General features: G+C 32.7%; 1 protein-coding gene across 2 annotated transcripts in view; it reads left to right on the forward strand.

The window, feature by feature from the left end:
• Positions 1-19,391, forward strand: part of LOC140445086 (dynein axonemal intermediate chain 7-like) — an 84,049-nt gene that overhangs the window by 55,990 nt on the left and 8,668 nt on the right. For both annotated transcript variants that reach the window (XM_072536899.1, XM_072536900.1), the window contains exons 20-23: positions 10-225; positions 2,881-3,034; positions 7,296-7,356; positions 13,644-13,804. In XM_072536899.1, the coding sequence (XP_072393000.1) occupies positions 10-225; positions 2,881-3,034; positions 7,296-7,356; positions 13,644-13,804 (592 nt within the window). The remainder of the gene's footprint in view (positions 1-9; positions 226-2,880; positions 3,035-7,295; positions 7,357-13,643; positions 13,805-19,391) is intronic.

The raw sequence follows: 19,391 nt of genomic DNA on the forward strand, positions 1-19,391 counted from the left end.
CACTTTTAGGTGGCCCAAGCATGTAATATTTTTGGAGCTACCCTTTGTTTGCGTTTGGGATGATAAGGAAAATTGGTGGTCTACCAGAAATATTCATGATTTAAAACATAACGAGGAAAAAGGAACACTATCATTTAGAAGCCAAGTTTTTGGAATTTTTGGTCTAGCTACCGTAAGGTATGCTAATTTGCCATACCAAGCTTGGGAAGTTAAGCCAGAAGCTAAGTAAGTATTTTTTATTTGTATATTGGAGTAGAGGAAAGGCACCAAATTTGGGACACTTTTTTTGAAAAACAAATATAAAACAGAACATTCAAAAGTGTTTAAAACATTTATTTCCAAAACAAATTTAATGTTTCTAGAATACAAAAAAATATAAGGTTTTGCAAAAAAAATCCATTTAATTCTTTTGCGACATTTAATGTTAAAAATAAAAGGAGGCCTATTTTGGGATAGCCGGATATCCAAATTTGAGACAGGTACCCCAATTTGAGACACTATTCAAAAAGCTCTTTCCTTCGCAGAAAAGGCAAATAAATGTGCTGGACTTTTTTCTCCACAGTCTTCATGTGCCCATCTACCACACTGGTAACACTTTGCCCATTGTTCGCCATATCTATCGTCGGAAAATTTGCCGGTGCAAAATAGACATTCCGCGTCGTTTTCTCCACTTTCGTCGGACCATGAATCAGCTAATGGAAGGTCTCACTGCTGTCTTCTTTCGGAAACTTTCCGTTTCCTTCTTGATGTTGATGTAGAAGGTTGACCTACGTCTTCATGTACTGATATTTCTTCTTCGGGTGTTGCTTTTTTTTATCCAACCCTTTTTGTTGAATTGTTTTTTTCTTGAGCTAATACACAATCCAAGTTTTTCTGGGGTACCAGTTTTTTGGTTTTTTTTGTTCTGCAAACTTTCTCTAATTCTTCTTTGTAGGGTGTAGAGTACTAACGTAATAACTGAAGCCTTTCCTGATCTGGCATGCGGTTTTTTAGTGGTATCTCTCTTGTGTGTAAGGATTGGACAGATGTCTTTCCGAGAAACAACTTGTTTATGAGGTATTGGTGGACTAGTAGTTCTATGTTCTCGCATTGGATGATTTGGTTGTTCATGGTTTGGTTTTATTATTTATTCGTCTATTTCGTTTTGTGTTGCCAAGTGCTCTTGAATTCAAAATGCAAAGTCTCTAAAAATACGACAACAAATAGGGACCAGTCCAATATTTTTCGGAAACCATTGCAAGATATATCCATCGTCGCAGCTCTGTTATACGCTTTACAAAAAGAACTGGCAACGGCATTAAGGCGACGACACAACACTCAACTGATTTTCTCTAAGCCAGTTTTCTATTTATTGTGCGTAGTAAGTTTTCAGAGGTGCCATAAAAGCAACATCCAATGGTTGCATCTTATGTGTAGAATGTGGTGGGAGGCAAATAATCGTCACATGATTCTGCTTGACCAAATCTATTGGAGCAACATTTCTCGTATGAGAATAGTGACCATCAAGGACGAGAAGAACAGGGTTTGCAGCTGAAGGTTTAGTGAATTTTATGAAGTGTTGAAGCCATCTAGTGAAAATTAATAATGATGGTACGAAAACTCCTGCAGCATTCATACACGTAATAACAGTAATCAGTTTGCCCCTTTCCGCTGAAGTAAGAGACGAAACCTGCTTCTTCTCTCTTTGAAATTACTTTGCTATGTTTGTGCTGAATAATTTTAAGGCCTGTTTCGTCCACATTGAATATACGTTGTGCAGGGTTAGTCAGCTTAAAATATTCTGGTTTATACAGATCAAAGAACTTGGATACATTTTCAGCAGTAAACGATTTTACTAGAGCAGATGCCTTTTTAGAAAGAGTCGTAACCATTTCCGGCTGATTTTTTGATTCTGCTAAATGAATGTGGTATTGAGTTTCGTATTGCAAGTTGAAAGGTCAGTCGTTTTATATCACGCGCTCTTAGTCCGAAATAACGTTGCTCCATAGTTATGGCATACTCAACCAACTCATTTTCTAATTCCAAAGGAAGAATAGGTCGGTGACCAATTGATATCCCGACGAGTTCTTCTGGAGGTTTGTCTGATTTCACATATCGTTCTATGGTACCTTTTGGTGCTTCAAAAACTTTTGAGGCGGTTGAGAATCGTCAAGAATTTCCGGTTTGTTAACAGAAACTAATAAGAAACACAGTGCTGACAAAGTCTTCCCTATACTGTTATTTAATTGATCTATTGGTAGTTGTATTTTATATCCCCAAGAAAGATGTGACAACATTAGGAGGTTTGTATTTTTAGTTTTGCAAATAGTCGCTCAGAGGGCATACCAATAAAACTTTCTGACACAAATGTAACCTCAATCTTTTGTTGACATAAATCGAGAGTTTCACTGCGATACATCAAGTCGTGTAAATACAGTGAATTTTTGAAATTAGCAAGTTGGTCGAATAATAGATCTTAGCCGAGAACATTTTCGAGCGATATTTTAAAATTTTCTATCAAAAAATTTGCTATTTAAAACTTCAGTTGCTATCATCAAGTCCTCGTAGACATTTTGTCTCAGGACCAGCAACTTCATGTGGAGTCGTACGTTGCCATGTTATCTAATTTACTGGTAACTTTAACATCCTAATATATAAGACTAAATAATGTAAACTAAATTGTAACCGATAACTTTTAACGGGTTTTTATCCAGATATTTAGTGGCTCAAACCATGTACACCTCTACACTGATGATGGAACATGGTTTCCGAAAACGTTTTGTCTTCATGACATAGCCCGATTGGGTTTTTAATTTATATACCTTTTATAAAACACAAAATGTTAAGATGACATTCATGAATTTAATAAATATGTATATAGTTTTTATTCGTATTTTGCAGTGGTTCTGTCAACATTACAATAACTTCAGCAATACTGATTCTTGAATTTAACGTTCAAGATGGAAAAATTTGTCTTGTTTGGGTACAAAATAGTCCAAATAATGCTTTAAAACCTTATATCGGAAAATATATGAAATTGTACGCAATTAAGAAAGTAAGTAAAACATATCCATTAAATTATTTAAACTTATTATTTAAACTATTTTTCCTAAAACTTACTGACTTTACTTACTTTTTTGTTTACAAATAGGATCAAAATACCATTATAAGTTAGAGCCAAAATGGTTCCAAATTCATAAAAATTAGGAATTTTAAATAAGGAATTATATATAATATAAATAAGGAATTTTAGAGAATAGAGAAAATAGGATAGGACAAAATTGAATGTGAAAATATTTACAAGATACGGTTCTCGGGGAAAATACCTTACGTAGAAGGATTATCAGAGAAACTTGAAAGGAAAGGAAGTAAATTTAACTTTTTAACAGCATTTTAAAAAACAGACAAATTGAGACCCATTTTATCTAAGACCAAACATAAGAGCGAATAGAAAAGACCAAAGGATTGTATTTATAATATACCTTGTGAATTGGAAAACTTTTATTTTTATTTATTGGAACTTTAAGATCAGTAAATGTAAGAACAAGTTAACATCAATCTTGTATCAAAAATAGAGAATTCGACAGGTCTCACACATGTAATCATACGTACGAAAATGAACACAGATGTTACGTTTGATCTATAGTACGGAAGAAAACTGATGATAAAAAGATCAAACTCAAAAAAGCCGATCTTATTTTGGTAAATGAAACAAACTTTGTAGCAAATTCCTCGGTGGAATATAGAACTATCTAGTTGCCAGTATTAAAAGAAGAAGCAGCTAAAAAATACCAATGTTAGTAAGTCAATATCGAATAAATCATGGACAGAAAGTTCTGAAACTACTTTCTTGTGAATTTAAATATTATGTTTATATGGGATTAAGCCACAAGTATTATTTGTAATAAAAGTTACATTTTTAACTACTAACGCTTGACGTTTCGACTTTCACCCCGGAAATCGTGGTCAAAAAAGATTATTTTAAAGAATTCTGCGAAAGTGTATAACCAAGTTGTTTGTTGTTAGGTTATGTCCTTTTTTTTTGTCCCTTTTACAGGCCAATAGACTCAGATGGGCAGGCATGTGATACACAGTAACGACAATCGCCTTATAAACAATGTGTTCTGGGAAAGGCCTAGAAAAAGGTGGAAAGATGCAGTCAAAGAAGATCTAGAGAAAATGGGAGTGCGACAATGGGAATTACTGGCACAGGACCGAAAAACATGGAAGGCAATATTAAACGCGGCAAAGACTCACGAAGAGTTGTAGCGCCATTGATGCTGATGATTTATGTCATTTTTTGTTTATTTGCTTGTTTTGTGTGTTTTTTGTGTTATATGTTTGTGTAGCCTGTATCATAATTGTGGTTGCGTAACGAAGTTGTGCAACATAGATTTGTATTTGTGTATTAGGTGTTGCATATATATTGTGTATAAGATTGTTGGTGATGTTTTCCCGACCTCCTATTACTCCGCTATTGTTGGTATATTACTATTGTTGACTTTTTCTTTTAGTATTGGCAACCAAAGTCTGGTACATTCTGCTGATTGGTTTGCTACACATTGTTCTTCTTTAAGTGGGACGAGGGCTGCTTCTTTGACTTTTTTCTTTTTCATGAAAGTTTCTGTCATGATTATTGAGGCATATTTCTATTGTGCTCTGTGTTCTTGATGTACGTTTCATGCTGGTTTGTCCTGGCACCTAGTAGTCTTGCAGTTTTCCCCACGTAGAAATTGTTGCATTCACAGTGTATAGATGCAGTTTTTTTATCTTTCTTGTGTATTGTTGGGTTTGCTTTTAAACAGGATAGATTTCAGTATGTTGGTTGTTTTGAATGTTTCCTATTCTTTTCGGTTTTTCTGATAAGCCCTTTACCTATGATGTTGTTGTCATATTTGAGTCCCTTCTTGCGAGTGTTTCTGGATTGCTTGTGATGTTTTGGTGTTTTTTCTTCTTCCTGAAATGCATTTTCATTAGAGGAGATGCTTTAGGTTCTGTCATATAAGGATTTGATAATTTCTTTTTTGATGTTTACGTTATGGTTGGAGTCATAATTTAAATATCTGTCCGTGTGAAATGGTTTTTTGTACACTTTGGTTGCATATTCTTTTATGATAACCACATCCAGAAAAGGAAAATGTGTTTCTAACACAAAAAGAAGAAGTCAACAACAAGAATATACCAGCGCAATAATGGGAGGTCGGAAAAACATCACCTACAATCTTATACACAATACATACAATCACGGCAATAAACAATACACAAACACAAATATATGTTGCACAACTTACGTTACACAACCACAATTAGGATATAGATTACACAAATATTTAACACAAAAAAAAATATACCAAACAGAATTTGATATTACTAGGGTAAAAACACGACACTCAGATTTTTTCAGCGCTATACATGCTGTTGCCTACAAGATCGAGGCCAAGTATTCCAATTTTGAAAGGACATAACCTAATAACAAACAATTTGGTTATATATTTTAGCAGAATTCGTTAAAATAATAATTTTTAAGAACGATTTGAGGAGAACGAATTGTGGTTTAATCCCATATAAACATAATGTTTAAAATCATTTATAGTTTCAAATAATACAATTTTACTCTATCTAATTAACCATGTTTACCATGTATCGTCGTGTATATTAAAAAATGTGTCAATGCTCCTTATCTTCTGTGTATCATGGTTTTTACAGCAAATTTATTTTTCTTTCTTAAGTAATCTCAGTAACGCACTGTCGTTTTTTATAAAAATATCAAAATATTTCATTTTTCTCCGTTTTCTAACGTTTTGTAAAGATCAAAGGAAAACAACCGAAAGAAAATACTTAAGATGCTATGTTTGAAAAGATTAAAAAGATCAATCAATAAGGATATCGTAGTGTAAAATTGCGTAGATATACCAAAATACAATACATTAGAAAGGAAAAATAAAGTTGAGTTCCGCGAGAGATTCTGTGGTGGGCACTCAAAAAGAAAGGGGTCTCCGGTGAATATGTAAAGATTGTGAGAGATGTATAATGAAGTAGCAACTGTTGTTAGAATAGGTGTGGGAGAGGCTGATCAATTTCATGTAAAAGTAGGATTGCACCAAGGCTCAATGCTTACTCCTTATTTATTCTCATTAGTGTTGGATCAGATAACAGCGAAACTAGAGGGTCACGTCCCCTTGTGCTTAATGAATGCTATTAATGTAGTGTTAATAAGTTAAAGCAATTGACTTCAAAAACTAGAAACGTGGTGACAAGGTCTTGAGGAAAAAGGTTGAGAAGAATTGCTGATCTACGGGTTCCAGAGAAGACCAAAGAAGACCTAATGGAGACGCGTAAGCAGTATATGTCGGTAAAGGGGATTGATATTGGTATGACACAAGATAGACACTTATGGAGAAATGTAATTAGGGAAGCGGACGTCTCATAGAGATAAAGGCAAAAAGAATGATGATAATGTAATACTTTTTTCGCAAAGAAATTTATTATTAATTGTAAATTATTACATTGTAATAATTTACAATTCATAATAAATACATAATTGTATATTATTACAATTAATTGTAAATTACCAATCTAACAATATGGGTAGTAACAACCTTATTAGTTCTAGAGGAGGGCTTCTTGAATAGAAGTATATTCTGCCATTTACCCACAAAGAGGAGCGGAGTAAGAGAGGTTAACTTCCTGAAAGTATTGTATGCTACATTAATGATTCCCATAAGGAAGACGGACGTGCTGGGATAGGATATGATATTGACGGTTAAGAGGTTTCAAGAAGTGGTGACAACCACGTAGAGCTTTTCTCAATATCTTCTCAAACTATTAAGCAGTTCTGATGGCACTGCTAGGACGGAGAATCAGATTCGTCTTGAATCAGAACTATAGCGAGAAACTCGACTTGGTTACATGTCACATCGGGAGGATAAAGCTGCCAAACTGCCATTGGTGAGAACGGAACTAAGGTGGTATAAAGTAGCAGTTAACCCAGTTAATAAATAAATAAATAGATAAAACGTTTATAGAGTCTATGGCTTATGAGTGATAATAGGGATCCGCAAGGGTCCCTTCTCCTTCAACAATCATGTACAAATGATGGGTGTAATGAAAATTTCATCTGCTGTAAGAACTTGTAAATTCGAAAGTTTTGATTAGATCCATGTTTCATATGTGGGGATCAGGATCTGTTAATGGTGGTTTTAACTAGGCAAATATTCTTTGTATTATTTTATTGTGTTGTATGTTATAATTTGGATTTATTTCAATAATTTCCTGGATTAACACGTCATATAAGATACTTTAATACTCTTTTTTAGATACTCAAGGAAACGGGTGTGGATATTTTTCCTGAACATGATGCATTCTGTTATGTGGAAGGTAGGTAAACACACAATTAAACAATATGAATTTAACAAATTAAAAACATACTATTTTAGATTATAATTTACATATTAGTTTATTGTTTAAAACAAATACTTCCATTGCCGCATGGGTAACAGAAACAATGTATTTATTTAGTTACTAATATAAGTATACATGTATATATATATATATATATATATATATATATATATATATATATATATATATATATATCACTTTCGTCACTGACGATAACGCGCTCCGCCGGGGGATTGATTACTTCCGCGATAATTTCACTATCAGTCGGAAGATCACAAACAATGACGCCATCATCAATGCCAATGAATTTAGCAAACTCCTTATCATTGTTCAGTTGGGTTAGTTCTTGAGCTTGCTGTTGTAATCTCAACCATTCTGCTACAGGATATTCATCTTCTTTGTTTTCTACCTCAGTCTCTGTCCACCCCGCATGACCGAATCATTTTTTGATGTTTTTTTTTTATCTACGACTGTCCATGCTTTCTGGATGAAATTTATGGCATCTAATAAAGTAACAGGGGATTCACTACGGTTTTCCACATTATTCAGGATCCGCATAACTAAAAGTTTTCTGTAGTGAACTTTAAGGGACCTTATGATGCCCTGATCCATCGGTTGCAGCACAGATGTGCAATTTGGGGGTATAAAAAGAAGTTGAATGTTTTTTAAACCGTTAACTTTTGGATGGGCTGTACAATTGTCAACAATTAAAAGAATTTTTCGATGTCCCAACTCTCTGTCCCACTTCAAAAGTTCTCAACTAAAAATCTCTGCTGTCATCCACGATTTTTTATTAAATTTATATGTGACAGGAAGCCGATTCACACCTCTGAAACATCGTGGTTTTTGAGATTTCCCAATGACGAGTAACTTCCTTTTTTCGGAACGGGCACACGCGAGTACAGTTACCCTTTCTTTTGATATCTTGCCACCTATACAATGTTCATTTTTGAATTTAAGGGTCTTATGTGAAGTAAGTTTAAAAAAAGTCCCAGCTCGTCGGCATTGAAAATATTATCGTCACTATAATTTTGTCTTATTGTAGGCCATGACTTCAACCAGTTGTAGGTGGTCAAAACCAATAAATAGATTTTAATGAAATTTGGTGAGGCGATTAAACATATTCTCGGAATATAAAGGTCCTAGGTTTGATTTTAGTCTAGAAAATAAACACAACAAAAAACCTTTTTTTAACTGTTTTTTATTGTGTTTCTTAGTATTTTTTTAATAAGCAAGCATTTAATTTGAAACAAGCATTATCTTATTTGGAATTTAATTACAAAACTTTCATGTTCTACACAAAATTATTCTAAAACTAGTAGTTCTTGAGATCATCATCATCAATCAGCGAATCGCGTCCACTGCCGGACATAGGCCTCTCTCAGTCCTTTCCAGTGTTCTCTACACTGGGCCGCTTGTAGCCATATTCCCGCTACACGTTTTATATCATCGGTCCATCTATAAGTGGAAGGTGGTCGTCCTCGGCTTCTTTTATAGTTTCTTGAGATAAGTGCGAAAAAGCGAGGAAAAATATCAAATTTTTTGAATTGTTTTCATATTTTGTTTAATAAAAGTCAAGAACACATTTTACAACTCACGCATAGTAAAATTATTATTTCTAGTGTTATTTTGAAGCGATATATGCAAAATACTGCTAATATATGCTTGACACCCAAAAATCTTGTTTTAAACAGATACCGCCTGGAAGGTATTACGAGTAGGATGGTGTTGTTGTATTTGGTTCACTCTTATTTTCTGGTTTATATTTCGGCTTATTGATATTTTGTGGTGTTAAGATGTAAAGATGTAAAGTTCTGTACGAATAATTGTTTCTGGTTTGGTGGTGGTGTTGATGTTAGTGGAGGACTATTTGAGAGTCTGTCGTTGCTTCCCTGTTCACTTTTGATTAGGTTTTCAATTGTATAGGTCTGATTATTTATATACAGTTTTCCGTTTTTATGCATATTTGATTTCTACTTTCAAGTTCTGAGCGGTTCTTTTCTCGGCCTTCCTTCACATATGTTCATCTTCATACCAGAGGAGTTTTCGTTTTTCTATTTTGTCACTTAGTGTCTTCTTCACATTCATTAGTTCTGTAATGCATACATTTCGCACTATATCTATTAGTGTTAATCTGCAGCTGCTTCTGCCAAGCATAACTTCCATTGTATTTATTCAATTTTTCATTCCTTTATTTGTCCAGTGAGCAGCTTTCTCCTATTGTCTTAAAGATTTGGTGTTTAGTTTTGCTAGTAATACCTTTGCTCCTATAATCAGGTGTAGTTGTCGTGATATTGTCTTTCTGTTCTTTATTTTATTTATTATATTTATTTCATCTGATTTTTTTTAACTTTTTTTAAAGGAAAGTAGTATCGTAACCTTTTGTAAAAAACCTTTTGATATTTATAAAAGACCTTTCAAAAAAAACTAGTCGAAAGTAATTTTGTAAAAATAGTTATTTATTGTACAAGACGATAAAATTGTACTTTATCTTCGAGAGCGTTTTTTAGCGTCGAGACGTCAGTCGAGACGCTAATTATGCTCGAGAAGATAATGCGATTTTATCGTCGTGTGCAATACAACATTTTTTTCTATAGCAAGACTTCAAATTCAGGTGAAAAATAGAATTTCAAAGAAAATTGTAATTTTTAGCACAAAAATCGCAATTGTGTTGCTCCGTTGCTAGGAATATGAATTACTCTGTCCAGAAATGTCAAACAAATGTTACGTTTTGGTTTTTGCGGAGAATATTGTTGCGTTTTGTGTACAAAGTAAATAAATACGAAATGGACGGAAAAGAATTGACACAAGAAAAGGAAAACCTGCCATCAGATGTAGAAAATGCAGCGTTGGAAGCAAAAAGTTTATTGTTGCCACAAAAATCTAGGATGATGTATGAGAAAGAATACCAGTCTTTTAAAAAGTGGAAAAGCATTAAGAATATCAATAGCGTGAGTGAAAAAATACTTCTGGCGTATTTTTCTGAAAAGTCGAAGAAAGCGATGCCATCGTCATTATGGTCGTATTATTCGATGCTGAAGCGTACGTTGTTGATGAATGAAAATTGTGACATTTCTAAATTTAGCAAGTTAACCACCTTACTAAAAAACCTGAGTGGAGGATAGAAAGCTAAAAAGTCCAAAATCCTGGAGTCAGATGACATTAATAAATTTCTGACAGAAGCTCCTGATGACGTCTATTTGTTGATGAAGATTATTGCTATTTTTGGTGTGCATGGAGCGACTAGGTCCGATGAATTGTATAAGTTAAAAGTGTTTAACGTGGACGACAGAAAATCGGTGATAATCGTTTCATTATCTGATACTAAATCCAAGCAGGAAAGGTCGTTTTGTATTACTGACAAGAAAAGTGGACTGAGTTTCTTGGAAATTGTGAGAAAGTATATTGCCTTGCGCCCCAAAAACGTACCTCACAGTAAGTTTTTTGTAAATTACCGACAGCAAAAGTGCACTACTCAACCGGTGGGGATTAACACTATATATAATATCGCCAAGAAGATTGCAGATTTTTTGAAACTTGCAAATTCAGAAATGTACACGGGGCATTGTTTCCGTCGTTGTTCAGGTACTATGTTCGCAAATTCTGGAGCTGATCTAGTAAAAGTTAAACGTTTAGGTGGATGGAAATCGACATCTGTTGCAGAATCTTACATTGATGAGTCAATAAGCAGTAAGATTGCTGTATCCAAGTGTATACTTGGCGGGCCACAAAATCAATCCAGTACCTCGAATCAAGTGTTTAAGCAAACGACTACAAGTTGTGATGCTCCAAAAATAGATATTTCTTATAATGTTAATAATTGTAAAATTTCAGTTGTTTTTAATCCTTAATGTGTTTGAATTTGTAAATTTTATTGAATAAAAAAAAAGTTAAAACATTTTATCTACTCTTGCTGTTAAAGTGTCACTTTATCTACTCTTGCGGTTAAAGTGATACTTTATCTACTCAAAACAGTTGTTATAGCAACACTTTAACATTAGCTATGGAAAAAATATTAGTCCAAGATCCCAGAGCGATCAGACATAACTTATTTTCACACAGATGAAACCTTAGAGTCTCAATAGCGTCTCGCGTGCTTTGAATACCTGCGCATTTATGAAACTTGCTGAGTGACACCTGGAAAGGTAACTAAAAATAAGAGCTATTTAACTTAAATTTACATAACTGATTTTTATACATATTTTGTAGAATATTATTTTGAAAATACTGTAATAACTGTCAGACACTTGTCATGGACCAGAATTTTTGTCAGACGCTTTAAAGCTGCACTAAAATTAAATGAACTTTACTTACTTTTACATGTCTTATTTTTAAATATGTTATTAATGGTACTATAATAAAGTTATATTTAATCAGTCAGACAAATTAGAATGACCAAACATCCCTCAAACACAAAAATTAGTTAACTAGAGCTATGAGCGCGAGAGTCCTGTGCGCATGAGCCTCAGAGTAAACAATTCAAATTCATTAAGAATACTTACTGTTTTCGATCCGATTAAATATTTTTGCATCTCTATTTTAATATGATGAACTCTAGCATTAAGATAAATATTAAAGTAAATTAATGTATTGATATTTGGGATAATTAATTAATTCGGAGCACTTTGGTTTCATAAGAAATTATATTTACTTTATTGTAAAAAATATACTAGTTAGGATAATTAAAAAATAATAATTTTTGTAAAAAATCTTCAACTGGGATTGATTGAAATAAACATTTTTCTATATTTTAATCATCATATTCATTGTCGCAATTATTACAATTTTCATCATTCAACCAATCATGATGCTGCTCATCCGAGTCATCATCTTCATCATTATCAGTTATGTTGTTGCTGGCTGGTTGTTCTGCAAAAAATAGTTCAAAGAATTAAAAAGCAGAAAATCACAAACATAATAAATTCTAAACCTGAAATCAAAGTATAATACCTGAAGTTTGAAGGAATTCACTAACGTTTGCTGGTAATTGGTCACCATCAAACCAATGAAAGTGATATTGGTTTTCTTCTAATCTCTACTCATTGTGTTCAGGAGTTAAAATGGTTCGTTGTTTTGCATTTGCATTATTCCATATGCTAAAAATGTAATTAGCACGGCGGAATTGTTGGAATAACTCACTTTAGCATGGTGGTAAACTGCTAGCATCAAAATTTTTAAAATTTTTGCGATCGAATTCTTCGTTAATATTAGATACGCTGTAATTATTTAAAAACAATTGAAGCCGGGCAGCATTAATGTTGCACGTATCAGGAAAACTATAAATTTCGCAGATAAATTTTTGGATTATTTTGAAAATTTTTTTTTGGGTGGCTTCATCGGTAAACAACTCTGATTCTCCAAACTGCATCAAAGCTCGCTGATATTCATGTTTCTTCAATAATATATTGAATGGTCTTTGTTTACCCTTTTTAAAAAAGGCGGGATTAAAGTCACATCCAGTTAGAGCGTGAAACCCTGGCAAACTTCTACATAAAGACGGTCCCAAGTACTCGTAAACCTTTGTCAAATTAATGTATCTCTGGTTATTTCCGGTGCCTGCGTTTAACCATACATTCGAATCATCATTTTTTAAATTATGCATATATCGTTACATAATTATCGCAATGTCTCACTCACTCTGAAATGCAAGCACAGCACTCTCGCGCTCATACTTCTGGTTAACTATTTTTTGTGTTTGAGGGATATTTGGTCATTCTAATTTGTCTGACTGATTAAATATAACTTTATTATAGTTCCATCAATAACATATTTAAAAATCAGACATGTAAAAGTAAGTAAAGTTCATTTAACTTTAGTGGAGTTTTAAAGCGTCTGACAAAAGTTCTGGTCCATGACAAGTGTCTGACAGTTATTACAGTATTTTCAAAATAATATTCTACAAAATATGTATAAAAATCAGTTATGTAAATTTAAGTTAAATAGCTCTTATTTTTATTTACCTTTCTCACCTGGTGCCTGCCCAGGTGTCACTCAGCAAGTTTCATAAATACGCAGGTATTCAAAGCACACGAGACGCTACTCAGACTCTAAGGTTTCATCTGTGTGAAAACAAGTTATGTCTGATCGCTCTGGGATCTTACTCTATATATTTAACACTATTGAATACTTTTTGGTCTTCATTAAGTCTAACAAAATATATTTGCACGCACAAAAGTTACTCTAAACTTATCTGTTTCTTGTTTTAAAAACTACATTTAATTTAGTTATATTCATCTACATTTAGCTTCTAATATAAATTTTAGGAAGTTGTGAAAAACATTGGCCAATGGAGAAAAATTTATACTGCAATATTGCAGCACTAAGTGGATGCTTCAATTTTGCGTGGTCCAGGTGGAATCTTTCACTAGGAAGAAGGACTATAGTTTGTTTAATGAGAGAATTTTTATTTGATAAATCCAAACAGGTACGTAAATATTCTGTTTTAAAAGGTAAAAGAAATAATAAGTTAGACTTACTCACAATCAATTTAATTTAACTAATCGGACGACCGGTTTCGCTTTCTATAATATGCAAAGCATCTTCAGGTCACGATACAAAGTTAAAATGATGCCGGTACTCTATTAATTGATGGTTGAAAGAACATGGTTCAAACTATCTTGTATTGTTGATTGGAGAACTCAGGTCAACTATTGTAATTGTTTAACAGTAAACGGGGAAGTTCTTGAGGAGACAGATTTTATCCAATGAAGTAGAGATAGGTGAAATGTATTGTTTGTTTGATGAAAGTAATGTTCTATACCATTAAGTTCTTTAAAGTTATTTATATTTATTCTGGAGATATATTTATGAAATGTGTGTTATTTATCGAGGTCAATGGTAAACTTGGGGTAGACTTAGAGGATAGGTAGGTAAACTTAGAGGTAAGTTTACCTCTAAAATCTGATATATAGCATAAAAAAACTCATTGTCTCCTAGTAAGAAATGTAGTTCTTTTTAAAATCCTCCCCTTTTAAATTAAATGTCTGTTTCGTCCCCCGTTTTTTAAGTGTTTTCTGTGTGTTTCTGTGTGTGTAAAAGTGTCTTAATTTAATTTTAACATAAAAATTTTTTGGACTTTACAAAAATTTGCCAGATATTGCAACAACTTTATCAAAGAAATTTGATAACTACAAGCTTATATAATTGCACACCCACACAATTTATACATCCATTCTTATTCATTGTCTTACAACTGTCACCTTCCAAAACAAAACATAAAATCTCAATAAATAACACACATTTCATAAATATATCTCCAGAATAAATATAAATAACTTTAAAGAACTTAATGGTATAGAACATTACTTTCATCAAACAAACAATACATTTCACCTATCTCTACTTCATTGGATAAAATCTGTCTCCTCAAGAACTTCCCCGTTTACTGTTAAACAATTACAATAGTTGACCTGAGTTCTCCAATCAACAATACAAGATAGTTTGAACCATGTTCTTTCAACCATCAATTAATAGAGTACCGGCATCATTTTAACTTTGTATCGTGACCTGAAGATGCTTTGCATATTATAGAAAGCGAAACCGGTCGTCCGATTAGTTAAATTAAATTGATTGTGAGTAAGTCTAACTTATTATTTCTTTTACCTTTTGAAATGGACTCACACAAGCAACACATTCATGATTCTGTTTTAACTCTAAATGGATAGGATTATATAGTTTGCTCCTTACAGGAAAATAATTTTAATAGTAGCATTGCTCATGTAGTGTCCTTTCCCAAGTAAATCATACCTCTGTTAACTTGGCTGCACCGTACTGATGAAGAGCATTAAGTCAGAAGTACGTATTTGCGGTTGCCTTCCACCACATGAAATTATCATAGCTCATAGAAACATAAGAACGGTCTTAACTAACGTAAGTCCTCCTTGTAATGGATTTAGCTGTGTTGAAAATAAAAAAACATGCAATTAAATGAGAACCTTAAGTACATTAAAAGAATAAAATAATTCACTATTTAGTTATTTTAGTATCTAAACTCCATTGGCTTAGCTCGGGCATATTTTGACAGATTCGTTGTCGGAAACCTACAACACAACAATTAATACTTCTCAGTATTAATAGCTAAAGTATCCTACTATTGCATACTACTTTGTTTAAAAAAAGAAGAATTATTCTAAATAGTGGAAGTGTATACTAAACACATCAAATTTTGGGTAGTATATATTTAAAAAATATATTTTAGTTGTTATAATTTAACATAAATATTTATTATATGGTGCAGATAACTAAATATTTATTGTCGGTAATTCGCAAAGTTCTATTTTATTTACTATTTAGTTAGTTTACTATTAATATTGGCTATGAGTACGTGTGCTTGGTTGTATAGTAATTTCCAGCCAGTTCTAGTCTGTCAAAAAGTAACTAACTTCGCAAAAAAAAATTACTGAATTCACTAGACAGTTCGGACTGGGAATAGTGAACCGAGTATATTTTGATTTAAACATGTTTAAAATGGAGACTGCATAAGATTAATATTTACCATTAAATATTTAATAGTGAATAATAAAATATGCACTATAATAATATACAGGGTGTTTCAAAAAAAGGTAACCCCGTCTCTAGGGTAGGTAAAAAACTGAAAAATAATTGGGGTTTGCTTAGTAAAAAAATTTTTGTAACGCCATCCGTTTTCAAGATACAGGGCGTTGAAGAAAAAAAATTACGCATTTTTTACGATTTTGCCGAAACTACTGGCAACATTGTAATGACATTTTATACGAATATGTTTTGGAAGCTGATACATCCCATGAATTTGTTTTTATATCTGATTCTCATAGAGGGCGCTAGTTACACGGATCGTACTAAGTATTAGTCAATATAACTTTTTTAAGAGTATAATTATTAATCAAAATTTCAAGTAAACTTAAACATCATTTAATTTTACACGAAAATGGTACTCTTGGTAAAACTCGATACTGTGTACCGTTTTCGGAATATTTTGATTTGAAAATTATGAAGTAATAATTGATGCTGGTAGTAATGATAAAGTTCTAATAGGTATACCTCTAAATCAACAATAATTAGAGTTTTGAAACCTTGTTATTTGTAAAATCAAATCAAAATGTACTCAAATGTTGAATACACTGACATGTTATTAACCTTAGGCGAATGTTTAGGATGTTCTAGTGCAGCTGTGACACGTTATGCAGAAAAGTTTCCTAGAAGAAACTTACCAAGTAAAAAAACATTTAGAGCCGTTGAACGACGTTGTAAAGAAACTGGGAATGTGAGACCAAATAAAATAAGGTAGACCAAGAACAACAAGAACAATTAATAAAGAAAATAATATTTTAAATTTACTTGATCAAGATCCAACAGTTAGCGTAAGGAATATAGCAAGACAAACAAATACTTCTTCTTCAAGTACTTGGCGGATACTGAAAGAACAGCAATTACATCCTTATCATTACAGACAAGTCCAAGAGCTCTTGCCAGATGATCTACCGGTTAGAGTGGATTTTTGTGAAAAATTGCAACAAAGGACAGCCCACAATCCAAATTTTTTAAAATGCATTCTTTTTACGGACGAGGCCACCTTTACGCGACAAGGTATGTTTAACTCCCATAATGCACACTACTGGTGTGATGAGAATCCACGAGTCAAAATGGTATCACATTACCAACACTCATTTAAAGTTAATGTTTGGGCAGCAACTTTAGGTAACAAATTAATAGGTTATCATATTCTACCTGGAAATTTAAATGGTGATATGTATCTTTATTTTTTAAACAATTCCTTATTCGAGATATTAGAAGATTTAACGCTAAACGAGCGAAGATCTTTATTTTTTATGCACGATAGAGCTCCACCACACTTTGATAGAAGGTGTCGTAATTGGTTGAGTAATCATTTTCCGAATCGATGGATTGGTAGAGGTGCAGAAGCTCCGATTCATTGGCCTCCTCGGTCATGGGATTTTAACCCTTTGGACTACGCAGTTTGTTCGTATATTAAGGAAAAAGTCTATGCTACAGAGGTAAATTCACGCCAAGAATTGGAAGAAAGAATTCAACGTCAATTTAATGACATCATAGCTGATCCCCTACCGTTTAGAAGGTTAATGGAATCTTTAGAAAAAAGAATAGACTTGTGTATTCGCGAAAACGGAGGGCATTTTGAACACTTACTGTAATTGAATTTTATTTTACGTTCTTAGTCATTAATTTAATTTTCTTCTTGTGAGTTTTGTTTAATTACTAACTATTTTATACCAGCATCAATTATTACTTCATAATTTTCAAATCAAAATATTCCGAAAACGGTACACAGTATCGAGTTTTACCAAGAGTACCTTTTTCGTGTAAAATTGAATGATGTTTAAGTTTACTTGAAATTTTGATTAATAATTATACTCTTAAAAAAGTTATATTGACTAATACTTAGTACGATCCGTGTAACTAGCGCCCTCTATGAGAATCAGATATAGAAACAAATTCAAGGGATGTATCAGCTTCCAAAACATATTCGTATAAAATTTCATTACAATGTTGCCAGTAGTTTCGGCAAAATCGTAAAAAATGCGTAAATTTTTTTTCTTCAACGCCCTGTATCTTGAAAACGGATGGCGTTACAAAAATTTTTTACCTACAAACCCCAATTATTTTTCAGTTTTTTACCTACCCTAGAGACGGGGTTACCTTTTTTTGAAACACCCTGTATAACCAAAGATTTTAAATATTAAATTCTAGCACTTAACTCAATTCAGTCTCTTAAATTATTAAACAAACTTTCTTAACGTGAAAGCAATACACCAATTGATTTTACTTTGAATATAAGAATATAATACCCACAATAGTTTAAATAATTCCTCCGTTCGAATAAAAAGGGGCGTCCGACCAAACTGAGACACGAAAGAGGCTCCATACTACGATGCGAATGACTTCCAAACTAGGATAAACTGGATGTGAGAGGTCCCATATTAGGATAAAGGTTGCCTCCAAATTAGGAGGAACTTGGATTCCCAATCAAGAAAAACTTAGACAAAGATGGTCTCCGAATTAGGAGGAACTTGGATTCCCAGTGGGACGCTAATTAGATTAGAAAATAAGAAATCAAATATACGAAGAAACAAAAGATAAAAATATAAAGAAACAAAAGATTCAAAAAACATCTTACCCATAATAGGGGTCTGGAAAATGTACGTAGAATGTGTTTTACATCTTGATAGATAACGGGAAATAAAATAGAATTGAAAATGTGTGCCTTTTTAAATACACAAAAAATTGCCTGGGCAAAATACCATTTCTGAACTTAACTGAAAATATTAGAATTCTAGCGTGGTTTTAACGGTATCCTAGATTATGTGGCGTATTTGAACATTTACAAACAACAGCCATAGTTGGTCAAAACAGCTAGTAGCTATGTAAACAGAATTTTCCTTGACCTAACGGGATATTTTTGGTACTTAGGTGAAATCCGAAGTTACTTTCGAAGGGATTTATTTTTTTTAAGGGAAAATTTAATCTCAGGGCTCCTTTTATCTTTAATTATAATAAGTGGCTTCTATTCTTTAAGCAATTGCCTTTGACGAAAGGATGGAAAATACGAAAATAAATTAAACCAAATAATTTTGTGATACTAAACTATTAAATAATTTATTAAAAAAGAATCAAAAAAATTATTAAAGTCGGACAATTTTACAATTAATCAAAATCATATATCATATGCGCTAATCAGTATAATTAAAATTACAAATTCATTAAAATTCCTATACACATTATCAATAATTGTTTGGACTTGTATTCAAATAAAAGTTACCTTCTCTGTGTTTTCATTTTTTAACCTTCCAGCGGTAGCGGCCTTTGTACCAACAAGAATGGTCGCGCGTATTTCCTAGATACGCTAAATGCTAATTAGTTATTTTAAGATGTAGGTAATGAAGTATTGTAATAGTAATACAAAATATACTCGGTGCAAGATTGATACACTGTATTTCTTAAAAATTTTTATTGAATTTCATTAAAAACAACAACGGTGTCATAAATCCCAGATGTCT

The sequence above is a fragment of the Diabrotica undecimpunctata genome, chromosome 7 (genome assembly GCF_040954645.1).
Source record: "Diabrotica undecimpunctata isolate CICGRU chromosome 7, icDiaUnde3, whole genome shotgun sequence".
Taxonomy (NCBI): domain Eukaryota; kingdom Metazoa; phylum Arthropoda; class Insecta; order Coleoptera; family Chrysomelidae; genus Diabrotica; species Diabrotica undecimpunctata.